Raw genomic sequence first — 19,281 nt, 5'->3', positions numbered from 1 at the left:
ATTATACATAAAAGCTTCAAGTAAAGTGTTACCTTAAAATGTTCTTCACTCTCACAAAAAAAGGCTTCACTGAAAAGTTCTTTAAGGAGCCCAGTGGCATCCCAGAAAAAAAACACTAGTCATAAGTCAATAGGCTCCAGTCTTGTTTGATTTCCAACTTTCTTCAGATTATTTGTGTTCCACAGAAGAAAGAAATTCAGGAGCGACATGAGGGCAAATGATAGTAGATTATGATTCTGAAAATAACATTTTTGAAAAATAACGTCCAGTATTGTTTTGGAATTCATTGACTTTCATGGTTTGGACAGAAACAGCTCAAACATTCTTTCCATTATCTTCTTTTATTTTCCACAGAAGAAAGAAAGGCATACAGGTTTGGAATGACATGAGAGTGAGCACATGATGACACAATTTTCATTTCTTGGGTGAACATTCCTTTTAAGCACATGGCTGTTCTTGACTTCATTGTCGTTCAGTGTGATGTTCAGCTTGCTCTTTGTTTTCATCAAACATTATTTTAGTATTAGTGCAGACAACTTGTCTGACCGAGTGAAATCGGATAGGATAAGCAGAGATCAGCCTTGCTTATTGTGAAATGAATACTGTTTGCTCTTTAATAAGACTCTGTTGGATCCCGCCGTTATAAAGGGTCTTGATCAGAAGGTGGTGACTTAAACTTTCGCCTTCCCAAGATATCTGGAACATCTGCAGAAGGGCTAGAAGAAAAAAAGACACTCATAATGTGTGAATATATGTGTTAACACAGCATAAGCATGTATGCTTATTTCTCTAAGTTGAATAGGCAGCGCCAAGTCGGGTCCTCGTGCAACATAAATGACATTATGAGTGAAGGCAGTGGTGTAAGTCACCATGACAACCTCATCCACGCAACTTCTTTGTTGGTTGGAGACTAATAAGCTCATAATGGGGAATGGTCGACACCTTTCTGTTTCCATTTTTTTAAAAGAGCCGTATTTGATCAGAAAAGACTGGGTATAGACTCAAATCTATACCCAGATTGTAAGATGCACATTAAACTCTAAGGATTTTTTTCTACTGGCCCGATCAGGCCAGTGGTTCAAATTTTTACTTTCCCTGTCAATATTTTCACTGACCCTGGCACTAAAAAATAAAATAATTGCTGTTATCATTGTTATCATCCATGTCATCTTTTAGTTTAATAAATAAGCCTATATGACACCAAAATTTTAGATACCAATTCAATTTTACAATTCTTGATTGATTCCAATTTCGATACCACAGCAAAGACCTAGCCTAATAAATATAAAGTTCAAAAATTATTAAAGACAAGTTAACAGTCAACAAATTAACAGTTAACAAATTACAAGCAATAGCACAACTGAATATATAGCTGTGCTTATTAACACTATAAATTCATTATACAGAGGCAAGATGAAAAGAAAACGCCATGTAAACTTTTCTGAAGACAGTCAGCTCCCTTCAGAGATACATTCATATAAACCCCCAATTTAATATTTAGGATTTTCTTCCAATATTTTGTGCATCGTGAACAGTAAACTTGCTCTGCCTGCTACAGTACTTTCTCCTCTTTACGTCCGTTTTCAGCATCTCTAGCCTCTGTTAATGGCCGTTTATAGACGTAATATTTCCACACAAATGGCATTTTGGAAAATGACTGCATGCAGTCTGTGTGCAAGCCCGGAACAGAGATTGGTTGAAATAAAACAAAAAAATGGCCGGTCGACCGGTGCATCTGATGCAGACATGGTTTTATGTTTACGCGGCGCGATGCAACGCGGTTTTGAACCTTAAACCGCATAAACACATTTCATTACACCAAATACACAAAATAATGTTCTTTTTAGCAACATCATATGACCCCTTTAAATATAAATTAGTCATTGCTAAAGCTACAAAGTTACTCGCCACAATGGGTATTTTGACATACTTTGGTATGTATTTGTCTGTTCAAGTGCAAGAATGTGGGGAAATAAACAGAATTTGTGATTCACGCGTTGTCAGAGACGGGCATCTCCGTGTGCGCGCTGTGTTCTGTGTGCACAGCGCACACACAGAGAGAGTACTGAATAGAGTTGTCTTGCATCTTGCTTGAATTCTTTAAAATCGCTTGAATTTTAAAATTAGCAAGCCGTTAAAACATGTGCAGATGATAAACGTTTGTGACAACACAGCAGTGGCCCGATCGGGTGAGCGTGCTTTCACCAAGTACAACATCCTTGTTGATCCTGGAACATCATTCCAATCAACCAATCAGAATTGAGAGATAACTTTTCAGGAAATGTCAGTTTTAGGCTTACAATCAGGATTAGGTGCTTCTACACCCTTGTTAATCAGCTATCATTTCGCTCTGATTTTAGGAATAAATTATGGGTAAGTTTAGGTTTAGGGGTAGGGATTGAGTTAAGTCTGTATTTTTGGACAGTAATGTTGATCCAGGATCATGTCTTACTTGGCAAAATCACGGCGACCGGCCTGATCCGGCCAGTGACAAATTCGTCATCTGTCTCGAGCGTCTTTCACACAGGTCCCGGGCTATCAGGCAGTCCTTATTGGCGATCCCTGGTCTGAGACCAAATCATGCAGTTGAAAGATGGCAGAAAATGGACCAATCTCGCTACTCTGTACTGTACTGTAGTGGTTCTTATATGAGCGTAAAATATCACAGAGAGGGTCAATCAAAATAATGTCCTGGAAGTGATTGGCTCCTGACATAGAATGTAATGCGAGCCCAATAGGGGAGCAAAAAGCCTCTATCAAAGCAAGTGGAAATCCCAATCACTCCGTTCCTCTAGTGAGCCACAAAGACGTGGGCTGTTTGGCACCACTGCCTGCTAGAAGAATCTAATTACTCTTGGGCCCTAGAGAGACTGCCATATTGAGAGAGGGAATTCATTGTGTCGCAAATGTAATGAGGGGAGTATGTATGCGCGTATGTGTTTGAGTTTAAGTTGTGTCTGGTATACCTCACTGTTAATGTAAAGTTATGAATATGTGAATAACAAAATGATTTACGCAGGTCAAAAGCTGTATAGATGAATTCGTTCCTTAACATTTTGCTTTTTCAAGCTCTTGTGCTGCTGTTAAACATCAGCGTTGCTTTGTAATATAATTAGACTGTAAACACATGTCTCACCCATCATCCTGTGAGCCCTCGGCTGCTGTAGGAGCTGCTGTCTCCACAAATGTCCCCATCCGGCTCTTCGAACGCTCTACGTTAAGTTGGCTTTGAGTCCCTAAGAATGAGACAGAGAAAGCAGGAATGCCATTTTTCGGTATTTATAAAGATTTCAGTATTTTCCAACCTGAAGTATAATCAATGTGAATTGTGTAAAACCATGCAAGTAGTCTTCTGAAATTTGTAATGAGAGACATATAATGTGTTGGCAACGAAAGAGAAGCTTTAAGGTCTCCCAGCATTTTTCCGTCAAAATAAATGTTTAGTTTAATACAAGTATTTATTGGTTTAAATTAAATAAAAAGATATAGTTTAACGTTTAAAACAAAGAAATTAATGCAGCCATAAATATTAGTATTAATAAGTATTATTATATATTATTTTATTATATATATATATAAAATTGTCTTTTAATTTTACAGTAGAATATTTAAAAAAATTATTGCAATATTTCTTCAATGAATAATTGTAATAATTAAAAAAAACTATACAATAAAATATTATTATTATTATTATTAAATAGTCTTTTTAGATTTTACTGCACAATAGTAAAATTAATTACTGCAATAGTAATATACATTTTTATTGAATGTTTAATTTTAATAATTGAATGTAAAAATACAATAAAATATTATTTTGAATATTTATTTTAATAAAACCTTTTTATTTTACAGTACAATAGTAAAATACATTGTTTTAATGCCTTTCTTTATTGATTTGTTAATTTTAGTAATTAAAAAACAATACAATAAAATATTTTGAACAATAATGATAATAATAATAATTATTATTATTAGCATCATCATCATTATTATTGTACAGTCATATTGAAATACTGAATGGAGGAACAAACAGGTTTTTCTTCTTCTTTTGTCCTTAACTGATCACATGCCTGAAAAAAGGCCATAGACACAGACAGAGACCAAAATATGAGACTGCTGTTCATTCGCTCAACATGTCCCTGTTGTGTGTTTACATGATTCAGTGCATGATTGTTGTGTGCTCTGAGGGCATAATACAGGCAGTGAAAATGTAGTGCATAATCATGCTTTTTATAGCTTTTTGCTGCAAAGCCACATGCGCGCAGTTTCAAAGAATACCTAGGATTCAAATAAAGCCAGACTGTCTGATAACATAAATGTATCTTCTCTGAAAAAACAAACAAAAAAAAACAAGAAAATCAACTGTAGGAAATGAGGAATCGTATCAAATTAGAGTTTTTTCCCCCCAGATTATCATTCTACTCATCTGAACACAGATCTCATAACGACAGAAACAGATGTGCGGACTAAAGCAGGAAATGGCCAGGGAGGAGGCAGCAAGGACACACAGTAGCTGTATGAGTTGAGGGACACTGGGCTGCTCAGCTGACAATGCCAGATCAGCAGGGATTGACACGTGTCAATGTAATTTCCACATCAGGGCAGAGAGTGAGCTTTCTGAATAAGTGAATATGGTTTCCTGGTAGCCCATCTCATGACTGCAGTCATTTCATGACTAAAAGTGCCCGTGTCAGGTTTCAGACCAAACCCATGTTGCATAGTACTGTTCAATCATATTACTCATTAACTAACCCATTGGTGTCTGCTGATTATTGGTAATGGCCCACAACTAATATAAATGTTGGGGTACTAAATACTAATAAATTATTTAATTTATTAAACAAAGTGACAGGCAAAATTTCGAAATCAGACATTGCGTTACCATGGAAATGGTACTTTAAAATCTTTTGGCGGTCTCCTCCCCCTTAGTGGGCAGTGTCAAGTGTCATATTACAAAATGAATTTTAGAATCAAAACTTTTTATAATCTTGACAAAAAACATATCATTGGAAAGGTCTGAGTCATCAACTTCAAATTTGGAACATAACTTATTTAGACAGAAGGCTTAAATTTTATAGCAATTTTAGAGTAAAACCTGTTATGTAAAATATTTATTATATACAAAATATAATAAAATTAGTACGGTGTATTTTCTTTACAATAAATTTAAACTTCTATAACTTTTTGATACTTTAATTTTTGTTTTTTTCCACTTTTGCCATAATCTACATGCATTTTAGGAGCTGAATGTTCTAGATGGTTTCCACACTTTTTAACCAATGGATTTCCATGACTCTTCCAGTCATTTGTCATTTACTAAATAAGGAATTAAATTAGGAATTAAAATATAAATATAAGAGCTTGGATTAACCAGTAAAATGTATATTCATTATAAAATAAAAAAAATATGAAAAAATATATTTTATTCATATTTTATTCTATGTCCTTTGTAGAGGATGTCAGTTATTCAAGAGATAGAGTTATTCAAAAAATAAATAAACATGAAAAGGCTTGTATAGGCAAAATATCTCGGTTACGTACATAACCCTCATTCCCTGATGGAGGGAACGGAGACGTTATATCATGACGACATTAGGGATCTAACTTGGGAGCCCAATCATCTCTGAGTTTAAGAGAAAACGCCAATGAAAATTGGCTAGTGGATTTTGCATACTGAGCCACTCCCCATGCATACGGGTATACACACATGGTCAGAATTGTTGGTACCCTTGGTAAATATGATCAAAGAAGGCTGTGAATATAAATCTGCATTGTTAATCCTTTTGATCTTTTATTTTTAAAAATCACAAAAATCTAACCTTTCATTGGAGAATGAGAATTTAAAATGGGGGGAAATATCATTATGAAATAAATGTTTGTTTGTTTTTCCTCAAATACACGTTGGACACAATTACTGGTACCCCTAGAAATTCTTATGAGTAAAATATATCTGAAATATATTCCCATTCATATTCACAATTTTGGGGGAAATATCATAATTAAAAATGGGTTTAATTGTTTTTCCTCAAATACACGTTGGACACAATTACTGGTACCCCTAGAAATTCTTATGAGTAAAATATATCTGAAATATATTCCCATTCATATTCACAATTTTGAGCAAACCAAGGTGATTATGAACATGAAATTATCCAGCCATGGCTGATAATTCAGTTAATGCGTTTGGGAATGTTTCGAATAAAAAGAAGGAAAAAAAAAACATAAGTGTTGTGGTAGACATGACGACCCCCACCAACAAATACCAACAGATAAAAAATAAAAAAGTGACTGACTCTGTTAGAAATCTTATAATGGGCTATGTGTGGATCATCCAACCGTATGTGTATTAGAGAAAAACATTTATTTCATAATGATATTTCCCCCCATTTTAAATTCTTACTCTCCAATGAAAGGTTAGATTTTTGTGAATTTTTAAAAGTAAAGATCAAAAGGATTAACAATGCAGATTTATTTTCATAGCCTTCTTTGTTCATATTTATGAAGGGTACCAACAATTCTGACCACATGTGTATAAGGCAACAGCGTGCATTCAGGTTTTACGCTGAGGAGCCGAGAACATGTACCAGCATCAGTGAATGGTTCAAGGTTGTGGCATGGGGACATAACGTCTCCGTTCCCTGCATCAGGGAATGAGGGTTACATACGTAACCGAGACGTTCCCTATCTGTCGGTCACTACGAGTTATGTCGTGACGACATTAGGGGTCTATGGAAAACGCCACAACCTGAACACCGTCACAACCCTGTGGTGCTGCAGTGTTGACAAGCTGTGGTGTGTCAAGGCAAAGCTATGCCAAGGTCGTAACCTTCCCAAAGCACCCAGCGCAAATTCACCGACCTTGATATCGAAGGGGACCAAAGGTGAGTACATCGCTGCTGGAGAAGGCCATACTGCTGTTTCGTCCACACAAAAAAAAAAAAAAAATTGGAAGGGATTTCAACCTTCAGTGAAAGATTTCTTCAAATCTTCCCTATTTGTTCTTTCAGCTTGGTAGAACGATGGGAAAGCTAGCCTTCAGGAAAAAATCGCTACGGAGACCACATCCTATCCATAGGGCGGTAACACGTGGAGATACTTATATGGACTGACCTAGGGGGCAGTACTACATATGGAATGGGTCTCTGAGGCAGGTCCTACCTTAGAGTAGGGATGGAGCAACTGCCAGAAGAGACTGACAGATCGGGTCTGTCAAGGGAAGACACGGGTTTACCAAGAGGGAAAACTTACCGTGGAAGAATACACATATGGGATTGCCGCATGGAATCAAGCCATATGGACACCTAACCAGTACAGGGGCTGACCGGGACTCCGGGCATGCTAACACCAGTACTGGGCCTGGCGTTGTATGGCTGTATTGGATTTCCATCAGACATATCGTTTGGTGTTGAGGCCAAATAATTTCATTTTAGTCTCATCTGCCTCAGAATTTTCAAGGTGCGTTTTGGCAAAGCTCAGTCGTGACTGCATGTGGCTTTTCTTAAGGAGTGGCTTCTTTCTTGCACCCCCCCCATACAAGCCACATTTGTGGAGAATTTGTGATATTGTTGTCACATGCACACAATGACCACCTTTTGTCATAAATTCCTGTAGCTGCTTCAGAGTTGCTGTCAGCCTCTTGGTCGCCTCTCTGACCAGTTTCCTCCTGGTTCCTTCATTCAGTTTGGAGCGACGTCCTGATCCAGGGAGGGTCTGTGTTGTACCAAATACCTTCGACTTCTCAATAATTTACGTCACTGTGCTTCTATAGGCATTGATAAAGCTTTTGAAATTTTTTGTATCCTTCTCCTGACTTGTGCCTGTCCACAACTTTATCCCAGAGATCTTTTGACAGTGCCTTGCCACCTATAGTTGATTGTTTACTTCAGTTGCACTACCAAGGAAAGCTCTTTTCATGCTGAGCTAATCAAAATGACCACAACTGATCACAGTTGAAAGTCAAATGGCTTTGTGTGCCATTGAGAAGGTGAGTAGCTACACCTGATTGAGTTTACAAGTCATTTTTAGGAGGGGGGTGATCCTTTTTCCAACTCATTGATTCTGTTTTATTTTTTGTTTTGTTTTTCTGACATGTTGGTGTTATATCTTTCACTTGGATGTTATAAGTTGCACTGAGTAATTACAGCTGGATAAAAAAAAAAACTGTGTCCGTCTTCATTTCAGGCTGCAAAGCAACAAAATGTGATTATTTTAAAGGGGGGTGATTCTTTTCTATACCCACTAAACATGACCTTTCCAGGTCTAGAAATCACACTTTTAAAATGAATAACTCATGTATCCAGGTTTTCCAAGACTGTGGGAGCCCAGAAATTTCCAGTAAAGTTGCAGGGCAAATTTGATTGTGTTTAACTGAAATAGGCACAATATTTTAAAACTACCATAGATGAATGATATAGTGGGGAACAGTAAATTTACAGGAACACGGCATTTAATGCATTATATTTCATGGCTGTGTTTCCATTAGAGACTCTGAAATTGCTGTTTTTAAGTTCACCAAGTGTTGGAGCAATTATCAAACAAAACAATAAGTAAGAATTAGTCTTTACTGGAAATAGAGTTTTAGTTATTACCCATTAAATCCATAATGCCATTTTACATGAAATAACCAAAAGGAAGGGCTCTATATAAGCTTGGACCAGAGCTCGGGACTTTGTCGCAGCTTATGAGTGCAATGGCCAATCAGAGGCATTCAGATGAGTCATTGCTAAAAATAATAATAAATAATAAAATAATGCCATTTTAAATAAATAATAAATAATGCCATTTTACATGACATAACCAAAAGGAAGGGCTCTGTTATATAAGCTTGGACCAGAGCTCGAGACTTTGTCGCAGCCTCCGGCCTCAGATCTAGCAGGCAAGCGAGAGTGTAAATGAAAAGCAGAAGATGGCTCTACATTGACCCAGAGAAATATAGTCACTCTAAAATGGTGTCAGAGGAAATCAGTCTTCAATTGTCAGACTGGAAGCAGAGGGGTTTGTGTGTGCGTATCCATGTGGAACAGCCACTTACCCTCTCGTGTGAGTGTAGCTGCAGGCTGTTCAGCGGCTGGATTTGAATTTGTAGCCATGGGGTGCACTCTGAAGTTGCCTGAGAAAATTAGATGTTGTCATATTAGCCTGAGTGATGCAACATGGTCTCTCATCACAAAAGGAAACAAATCTCATGTTACACAATATAATCAAGATTATCTCTTTAGTGAAATTTTATATAGCATTTAAATATAATTGATAGGCACCAGGGTTGTGAATTGAGAAATATTTTTAAATCCCTGAATTTGAATTGGATTAAGGCAACAAACATGATGCATTTGAATTTACAAGAAAGTACAATTAAAAAGAACTGAAACTCAAGGAAATTAACATGACTGCAATAAGTATAATAATAGCTAGAAAAGTAAATGCTAGTTTGGAAATATTTTAAAAGATTTTATCGGCCTTACAAACAAATATACATTATATATACACTATTGTTCAAGAGCTTGTGGTCAGTAATATTTTTTAATTATTATTTTTATTCAACAAGAATGCATTAAACTGATCAAAAGTGACAAAATATGTCATAATATTACAAAAGATTTCTATTTCAAATACATTCCGTTCTTTTGAACTTTCTATTCATCAAAGAATCCTGAAAAAAACAGTATTGTGGTTTCACAAAAATGATTAGTATTATTAATATTAAGCAGAACATCTGTTTACAACATTTAAATAGATTGAAGGATCTGATTGAAGGACCTAAGGATCACGTGACAGAAATATATTAAAATAGATAACAGTAAATTGATATTATATTTCTCAATATTACAGCTTTTACTATATTTTGATCAAATAAATAGCCTTACCAATCCAAAACTTGTGAACAATAAATGTTGTGTTCTAAACTGAACTAAAATTCTTACATTCTGAATTTTTCACAACCTTGACACACATTTTAAAATGTTATGTGTGCTATAAAATATAATATTATATAGTCTCACCTATATTGGGCAGTATGTGATGGAAGTTGAACCATGCTCTTATGAACGGGTAGACTGAAATGAGGAGACCTGCAGACCACAACAGATGAGGACTGAATCACTCACTCCGTGTTGTCATCGTCCTTCATGTCCTACATGTTCCCACCAGGCTTCACCAACCAGTCAGCATGGACATGCAAACCAGCACTAACTTGCATGAAACCTTCAAGCTGGTCTTTGCAGAGTAGGGAAACACTCAGCTCTAGTATTACTGCATTTCTCTCTTCTAAATGGCTCCCTGAACTACAGCTGCACACTTAAGACAGGCCCCATGCATATTGCATTACACTGCAAATTGATGAACAGCAATTTAAGCGTTATTAAGAAAGCAGAAAGAAACAGAGCACTTGTGAATGGTAAATTGACACAAAAGGCTTACTTTTCTTCTGCTAATGTTTCATGCAGAGTTTGCTAACCTTAGGTAGCTAAGGTAACCTTAGGAATTGAGCCGTTTAAAGTCTTCTGAAGAGATAAGATCACTTTATATGATGAACAGATTTAATTTAAGCATACGATCGACACACATACATAGAGCACATCACATATGGTAAACACGGAAGCTCGAATGTTTGTGATGCATGAAAAGGTTTGTTCTGGCATGTGCCGCATGAATGTGACACATACACAAGCTTCCATTTGACCAAATATGATGCACTTTATCTATGTGTGTTTGTATGTCAATAAAAACCTAAATTAAATCTGTTCATCGTATAAAGCTATCAAATCTCTACACAAGACTTAGGTTAAACCACTCGATTCATATGGATTTGTTTTATGACACCATTTTAACCATTCTTGGATCTTCTAAGCTGTGGTTGTGTTTCAAAGATTAACCAAAGTCTTTGGGTTTAGAATGACATGAAGGTAAGTAAATGATAACAGAATTTTCAGTTTTGGGTGAACTATCCCTTTAAGCCATCCACTCTAATTTGACATGCTTTCCCAAAAAAATAATCTCCTTGTGGCTAATGAATGTGTGCAACTGAGCTCTTTCTCTCCTTGTGTTTCAAGAGGTCTGATGCTGCTGGTGAGACAGCCATAGACTGCAGGGGCTGTGCTGGATTTTGATTATGCACCTACTATTCAAGCTGTGAATCAATTCCTGTTTGAAAAGGATGAGGCACCTCTGCTGGCTTTGTGTTTTGGCCAATTTCTGTTATGAGAGGCCACTGACAGGCATGATTGCAGCATGCTGAGGCCTCCTTCTCCACGTGTCTTTCTTGTGTATCCTCCCTCCGACAATTTTCCCTTTCTGGTTCCTCTTTGCCATTTTGTCCTCTAATCTCCTTCATTCTTTCTTTCCTAATTCACCCCTGACTTATAAACCCACGTGGTGGTTGATGCTTTAGAGCAGGGGTCTCCAAACTCGGTCCTGGAGGGCCGATGTCCTGCCGAGTTTAGCTACACTATATGGACAAAAGAATTGGGACACATCTCTTAATTATTGAACCTGGATCCTATCAGACCCATTTCCACAGGTATATAAAATCAGGCACCTAGACATGCAGTCTGCATTTACAAACATTTGTGAGAAAATGGGTCATTCTGAATAGCTCAGTGAATTCAAGCATGTAACTATGGTAGGATACGACCTTTGCAATAAGTCATTTCATGAAATTTCACCAATGCTAGATATTTCACAGTCAACTGTATGTGGTATTATTGGAAAGTGGAAGCGTTAAGGAACAGCAGCAACTCAGCCGTGAAGCAGAAGACCACATAAAGTCACAGAGCAGGGTCACTGAGTGCTGAGACGCACAACACGTAAAAGTCCAAAGTTCCACTGGCATTAATATCATGTAATATTAATATGGCAAGTTCCAAACTTCCACTGGCATTAATATCAGCATGAGTTTCCATGGCCGAGCAGCTGCATGTAAGCCAAGTACAATGCCAAGTGTCAGATGGAGTGGTGTAAAGCACTGGACTCTGGAGAGGTGGAAACATGTTCTGTGAAGTAACGAATCACAATTCTCTGTTTGGCAGTCTGGGTTTGGCGGATACCAGGAGAAGGAGAACATTACCTGCTTGATGCATTATGCCAACTGTAAAGATTGGTAGAGGAGGGATAATGGTATGAGGCTGTTTTTCAGGAGCTGGGCTATGGTCATTACTTCCAGTGAAGGGAAATCTTAATGTTTCAGCATACCAAGACATTTTGGACAATGCTAAGCCTCCAACTTTGTGGAAACAGTTTGGGGTAGACCTTTCTATTCCAGCATGTACTGTGTGTACAATATAAAGACATGGTTGGATGAGTTTTGTGTGACAGAAGTTGACTGGTCTGCACAGAGGCCTCACCTCAACCCCACCGAACACCTTTGGGATGAACTGGAACAGAGATTACGAGCCAGGCCTTATCGTCCTTCATCAGTGCCTGACACAAACACTCTACTGAATTAATGGGCAAAAAATCCCACAGAAACACTCCAAAATCTTGTGAAAAGCCTTCCCAGAAGAGGGGAAGCTGTTATAGCTGCAAAGGGGGGAACAAATCCATATTAATGTCTATTTATTTAGAATGTAATGTCAGTTAAGTCCCTGTTGCTGGAATGGTCAGGTATCACCCAATACTTTTGTTCATATAGTGCAAGCGTGTCCAGACCTGTTCCTGGAGGGCCACTGTCCTGCAGAGTTTAGCTCCAACCTTAATTAAACACACCTGAATTAACTTATCAAGGTCTTCAGACTCACTAGAAACTTCCAGGCAAGTATGACTCCCATTGTTTTCAGTTCGTCAGAGAAAAGGACAAGAATGTAATGTCCATCTGGCAAATGTAAAATCTGTCTCTGCAGTCACCTCAACCGTCAAATTCCAGTAACAGGAGACATACTATTTTACTATTTTATTGGGTTAAAATGTGTTGTTGTAACGTGCGTTACTGAGATTGCAACAGGTATAATATTGCCAAAAAAGTAATATATTACTGTAATGGCATTACTTTTGTAATGCCTTACTCCCAACACTGCCAGCAGAAAACAATAGATCAAAGGCTGCTGGTGTGTTGTGCAGCTCTATTGTGACAGGGTCCTGTGTAGATTACATACCCACCATCGTAAGCAGGTGGCTTGGATTACAGACCTGGATCAAATGATGTATGGCCGTTCCTTCAGCAGGCGGAACCCCCCCCCCCCACACCTGGCTGATCCACACGCGCCCGTGCAAAACCCGCATACACGTCAAGCGCTCACGAAGGCAGATCACTGTATGAAAGTTTCACTGTTAGTGCGATGGGTTAACAGAGACTCGACTTTCTCCTCAAGGCTCTTCATACATCTTTAAACACTGGGCTCTGGTTACCTTGCCGGATTCATGCTTGTTCCCTTCAAACTAATTTGGGTCTGAGTGAAGGCGACTAATCATTTGAGTAGGAAGGCCAGGCCAGGCCTAACAGACCCATGATACTTGAGTGTTTACGCTGAATGGCCAACAGTGTCATGCATTTGTAGGCAAATGAACTCAGGTAAGTCTGTTGAACAACAGAGTGTGCTTGATCCCTAAAAATCCATTGTTGCATCCATGCATATTCGTCAGGTGTATTATTAACAACATGACCTAGAACATCTCATCTCCACCGCTAATTCTAACCTAATAAACATGCACAAAGCAAACACTTTTTATTCATCCATTTAGTTCATCTGAAATACATGTTTTTCCTCACTTTTAACTAACCCACTGTGTCAAACATTGAGCGCTTATTTTAAAATACTCATCTGCATAAAGGACTAAATTACCTGATGTTCCCAATCTCCCGCAGAGGATGTTTTCAAGTGCTGCCTACGCAAGAGTCAGAGTGTCACTGCTGGGGACAAAGGATATAATAAAAATAAAAACACATTACATAACATAGGTTGAGGTCATTGACAGACACTGTGCAGCCATATGCTTTATGAATGAAGGTAGTTTTTTTTTCATTTAGCTTACAGATGCTTTGTAGCAGGGCATAGTATGCAGAGGGCTATGAAACCAGTTACTGTCACTAGTCAAGTCACATTTTTATACAATACAGTTTCAAAACAGCTTCACATTAACAGACAAGATAGGTGACCAAATACTTATTTTACCGAGGAATTTACCAATTAATTCTTTAAAAATCCTACAATGTGATGTTCTGGATTTTTTTTTCTCATTTTGTCTCTCATAGTTGAGGTATACCTATGATGAAAATTACAGGCCTCTCTCATCTTTTTAAGTGGGAGAACTTGCACAATTGGTGGCTGACTAAATACTTTTTTGCCCCACTGTACATGTTAAGGTGCGGTCACATTTACCATTGAGTGGTGAAGTGTGTAGTTGAGGACAACACATTTTGTGTTACTTTTAACTAAATCAATGTTTTATTCCTGCTAACACAGAAAGTGTGTTTAAATTTTTTACACGCTAATGTGTTATAGTTACACAATTTGTGTCAAGTGTGTGCTAGACCTTGTATGCAATAAAAACAGCAAACTCACATATAGGCTAGTTCATACAGAATTTATTAAACCTGCTAAAAAAAATTAAAGAGTAAAAAGGTAAACAATGAAAATATAGTAATTTAAACATTAACAATGTTGCTTGATTGAAACGTTCCTTGAGTTAATGGTTATAATCAGGTTTGTACTTTGAAATTTATTTTTAATTTTTTTAAATGTAGTCGGTGTGGCACCATGAGCTCTGTTCATTTTCAATGAGAGAGAGATTGGGTGAACGGCATGTGAAACACTACAACGTTTCAATGATTAATTAAAAGCGATTCCACTCACAACAAATCTAACAAAAGAAACCATAAAGCTAAAAGCTTGCTAAAATTAACGTAGTTACCGCGGGCGCCGCTCACACCGCCATTCGTGAGGCAGTTTTCCGGCTACCGCGGATCCCAGATAGCAAGAACTTTTGGGCCAAATGTGTCTGATAGCTGTCCCATTTGGCCTAGGTATGGCATGGCTGAGCACATATGGGCCTAACTTTCACTATATATGTTTTGCCATGCCTTTAGAATTGGAGGGAATTTTCTTTTGGATGACTATTTGTATTGAGGTATATGGCCCAGATGACAGCACACGACTGAGAGCCATATGTGGCTTGGCTATGGCACACCATGGAATATGTTAACTTCTGGTTCCCCTTCATGGGAACTTCGAACTGCATTCTCTAGGGGTCGCTACTTCCTGGATCATGCGGCCATAACACAGGCTTCTGCGGTAGCCTTTGTGATTATCACAAAAAAACAAAAAAATGTGATTATCACATCATGGCTGTCGCCGGCCAACGAGTTGGTGTTTTTTCAATGTATGCTTCAGACACGGGTCACGACGAGGCGTTCCCCATAGCGACCCCTAGAGGACGCAGTGTCTCGTTCCCTACTCAGGGAACCATGGTTACATAAGTAACCTGAGACGTTTACTTGGAAAAACACACATAACCTGCTATAGTCATGTGTGGCATGTTTGTGGCAGTCCACATCTCAGCCCATTCAAAATGCCCCTCGACCGTCCACAAATGATCACAAAAGACTTTTTGAAAGATTCTAATGCCAAATACGAACATTTTTCTTACCTCCACGCATGGAAGATATCGCCTAATGATGAAAAATTGAAGCGCGAGGAAACTTGCTCTTGAGAAGAATAGCAGCTTATGAAGTGACGCAAGCAGCAATGTGATTGGCTGATAATTAAAGGGTTAGCTGACACAGAATAGTATACGCTGTTTACATTCAGTGGATACTCTCCAAAATGGCACCAGGGTGACGCGGAGGAGATGAATTGTTGAATAAAGTCGTTATTTTTGTTTTCTTTGCGTACAAAAAGTATTCTCGTAGCTTCGTAAAATTACGGTTGAACCCCTGATGTCACATGGATTATTTTACCGATCTCCTTGCTACGTTTCTGGACGTTGATTGTGGTAGTACCCTTGCTGTCTATGGGAGGGTCAGAGAGCTCTCAGAATTCGTCAAAAATATCTTAATTTGTGTTCCGAAGATGAACGGAGGTCTTACGGGTTTAGAACGACATGAGGGTGAGTAATTAATGACAGAATTTTTGGGTGAACTATCCCTTTAACACATATTGTGTTGGACGGACTTTTTTCTTTTTAACACAGATTTAACACAAAATGACAAAAAACGTGTTAAATTGTCATAACACAAAAAATGTGTTAAAAATCAACACATCCTTTTTGAGAGTGTGTGAACAAACGTTCTATTAACGTAAGAATGTTTGTTCATAACTTTGACAGAATGCCAAAGAGACAGCTAAAATTCTGAAGAATGTTCCTTGTTGGCTGGGATTTAGTTCAATGTTGTCTGAATTCAGTTCAATAACTGTCAATGTTGAAAAGTTCATCAATTACAAAACAACTTCCATTTAGAAGCTCTACAGAAGGCAACGGCATCGTTATTCATCTCAAGTCAGTTCAGTGTTGATTCAGTTGTCATTTCAGTTCAATAACACATCGATGTTGCAAAGTTTGTCATTATCCAGCTCAATAAAGTTCAAATTTTGTTGTCAGTGCAATTAAATTGGGATTACTGAATATTAATTGTCTTTTAAACCCCAACTACTTGTCACTACTAAGTGAGGGTACAATAAAATTTGAGCACAGACAGTAATGCTGTTCCTCCTTGTAAACAACTATGTCATTCAGCTAATTCAAATTCAGCAGGGACATTAAAGGGGTTTGCTTCAGTACAGTGTTTTTAATCTCTTCCATATTAGAAATGAAAAGGTCATCTTCTTCATTCGATCTCTTTAATGTGGATGGGTTTAAGACTGATGATCAGATCCCATAATATGTTTATGAAACCATGCTGTTTTTCACAACGGTGCCTGTACTGTAGCAGGCAGATGAGCTTGCCCGTTTTGACTGATTTGACTTGGAGCTGGAAGGGAATGTGTAATGAGTCCTCCACCGTCAGGACCCAAGACCATCCACAAAGGCCCTGAGTTGCCATAGGGATGGCATATCCATGGCAACAGAAGGAGCCGGGGGTGAGCGGGATTAACACCAGAGAGTTGGGTAACAAATGACGTTAACGGGTGAAAAAGAAGAAGTGACACATTTCCTGTTTGTGCTCTGGGCCCTTCAAAACTGTATAATGTCTTTAAGCATAAAATTAAATTTAAAAATGTATGTTTCCTAGCTGGAAGAAAAAATAATACAGAGGAAGTTATGTAACAAAAAAATCAATTACGTTAGGTAACTGAAATGAATTACATCAATAGTGCTCATATTTTTGTGAATTCAACAGCTGGTAATTCATCCCAGAGACATCGAAAGTAGTGTTAGAGAAGGCACACATACAGTAAGCCAATTCTTTTTCACCACTGAAAGCAAAATTATGTCAGAGCTCTAGACAAAACATACGTAACTCAACAGGTGAGATAAGGATATCTGTTAAAATATTAAAAATATATTACAGCAGCATCAACATCAGACAGTGTATGAAATTGACTGAATAAAGAAAAATCTATTCAGTGCTGCTGCGGTCAGTTCAGTATGGAAGTCTCTTATGATCCCCAAGGTTGCATTTATTTGACCGAAAATATAAAAACAGTAATATTGTGAAATATTATTACAATTTAATATAACTGCTTTCAATTTTAATATGTTAAAATGTAATTTATTCCTGTGATGGCAAAGCTCTTCAGCAGCCATTACTCCAGTCTTCAGTGTCACATGACCCTTCAGTAATCATTCGAATATGCTGATTTGGTGCTTAAGTAATATTTCTGATTATTATCAATGTTGAAAACAGTTGTGCTACTTAAAAATATCTGAGGAAAATGTAATACATTTTCTTTCAGGACACTTTGATGGATTGTTTAAAAAACAGCATTTTGTTGAAATTTTTTGAAACATTTTATATGTCTTTACTATCACTTTTGTTAAATTTAATGCAGCTTTGTTGAATAAAAGTATTAATATCTTTTTTTTTTTCTGACCCCAAACTTTTAAAAGGTAGTGAGTATATATATATATATATATATATATATATATATATATATATAATGTCATTTTCTTTGGTGATTAAATATCAATGTCAATACTGATTTTAAAGTTATCCGTTGCTTGTGACAACTAACTATAAAGCTGCTACAAATAAATGACAAGGATGAACATCAGTAGCTTTTAATTTTGGTTGATTTGTTTTGTTTATGTGATCATAATTTTTATAGGTTGCTAAATTGTGGCCTTTGTTTGGAGCATTGCTGTGAATAGAGATAATAATTGTTAAATAATTCAGAGTAGTAATTTGATTCGTCACATTACTAGTCCATTATTTCACACAATGTGTCAGTAATGTGCAAAGCAAAGCTTGCCAATGCTGAATATAACAGTAGGCCTACACATTAACCTGTTCAATGTGTAAGTGTGTGGCCAACAACTAAAATACTAATGCACGGTTTTGGGCGAACACAAGTGTATATTTGTAAATATGATATTTTAACACAAAACTGTGGCCAGACTGAATTAGTGTGATTAGTTTAAAGGGGTCATATGATGTTGCTAAAAAGAACTGGGGTGTGTTAGAACGAGCCGTTTTAGGTAGGCGTGGTTGACTCTTAACTTTTATAAAGAATATCTCTTTGGATTTGAGACTTTAGTCTTTGCAACTTTACAGATCTTCTTTATGCACCAAGAGCTTGTAACACTCCAAAGAGAAAGGAAAAATTGAAATCGCATCATATGACCCCTTTAATGAACACCTTCATCAAAATGCTGTATAGCATGTATCTCTATACTTTTTTAATAACAACATTTCAAATCTGAGGTATTGCTATTTATACAAGTTTTTCTTCTAGCTTCAAGAACCTGTATGTGAACTGGCTTGTTTTTATTCTGTTCAGTTGTGGAGTTGTGCCCTCCTGCTCTACCACAGACATCTTCATCCTTTCCAGCAATCCCATCATATCATCATACTTGTCAGTCAGTACGCTATCACCGACTGAACTATCTGTTTTTTTTTTTTTTGCACAAATAGTTATACTCCTCCACAGAAACATGTTCCGCAGCCTGACTCATGCCAAGGAAGTAATCTGCTTTAAAGAGATCCATCTTCAACTGCTTGTTATATTTCTTGTGATTAGAAACCCTCTGAATTGCTTGATTGCCATACCAAAAAAAAAAAAAAAGACATCAGTTTTTTTAATTGCCATACCAAGCAGATTTTGTATGATCATGTCTCTGTATATATTTTTACATTGTTACAAATAAATGCGGTTATTTTGAACTTTCTACTCATCAAAGAATCCTGAAAACGTG

General features: G+C 37.3%; 1 protein-coding gene across 1 annotated transcript; it reads right to left on the bottom strand.

Moving 5' to 3' along the window:
* Positions 1-208: 208 nt before the first annotated feature.
* On the bottom strand, positions 209-13,983 carry LOC107732197 (kinocilin-like). Its single transcript, XM_016543470.1, has 6 exons — positions 13,963-13,983; positions 13,773-13,815; positions 9,999-10,067; positions 9,032-9,109; positions 3,137-3,236; positions 209-716 (listed from the first exon to the last, which is right to left on the bottom strand). Exons 1-6 carry the CDS (start codon positions 13,981-13,983, stop codon positions 641-643), a joined length of 387 nt encoding a protein of 128 aa, XP_016398956.1. The 3' UTR covers positions 209-640.
* Positions 13,984-19,281: the final 5,298 nt, after the last annotated feature.

This window comes from Sinocyclocheilus rhinocerous, unplaced genomic scaffold (assembly GCF_001515625.1).
Source record: "Sinocyclocheilus rhinocerous isolate Xijiao unplaced genomic scaffold, SAMN03320098_v1.1 scaffold1631, whole genome shotgun sequence".
Classification (NCBI taxonomy): Eukaryota; Metazoa; Chordata; class Actinopteri; order Cypriniformes; family Cyprinidae; genus Sinocyclocheilus; species Sinocyclocheilus rhinocerous.
The sequence above is the reverse complement of the archived record's forward strand: the minus strand, read 5'-3'. Positions and strand labels throughout refer to the sequence as shown.

Bases quoted from the DNA above. Each gene is read 5' to 3' on its own strand.
- LOC107732197 (XM_016543470.1), bottom strand. From the start codon at position 13,983: ATGCCCTGCTACAAAGCATCT. The intron at 13,816-13,962 runs GTAAGCTAAATG...ACTCTTGCGTAG, and splicing joins TGCCCTGCTACAAAGCATCT to GCAGCACTTGAAAACATCCT. The intron at 10,068-13,772 runs GTAATTTAGTCC...TGTGGTCTGCAG, and splicing joins CGGGAGATTGGGAACATCAG to GTCTCCTCATTTCAGTCTAC.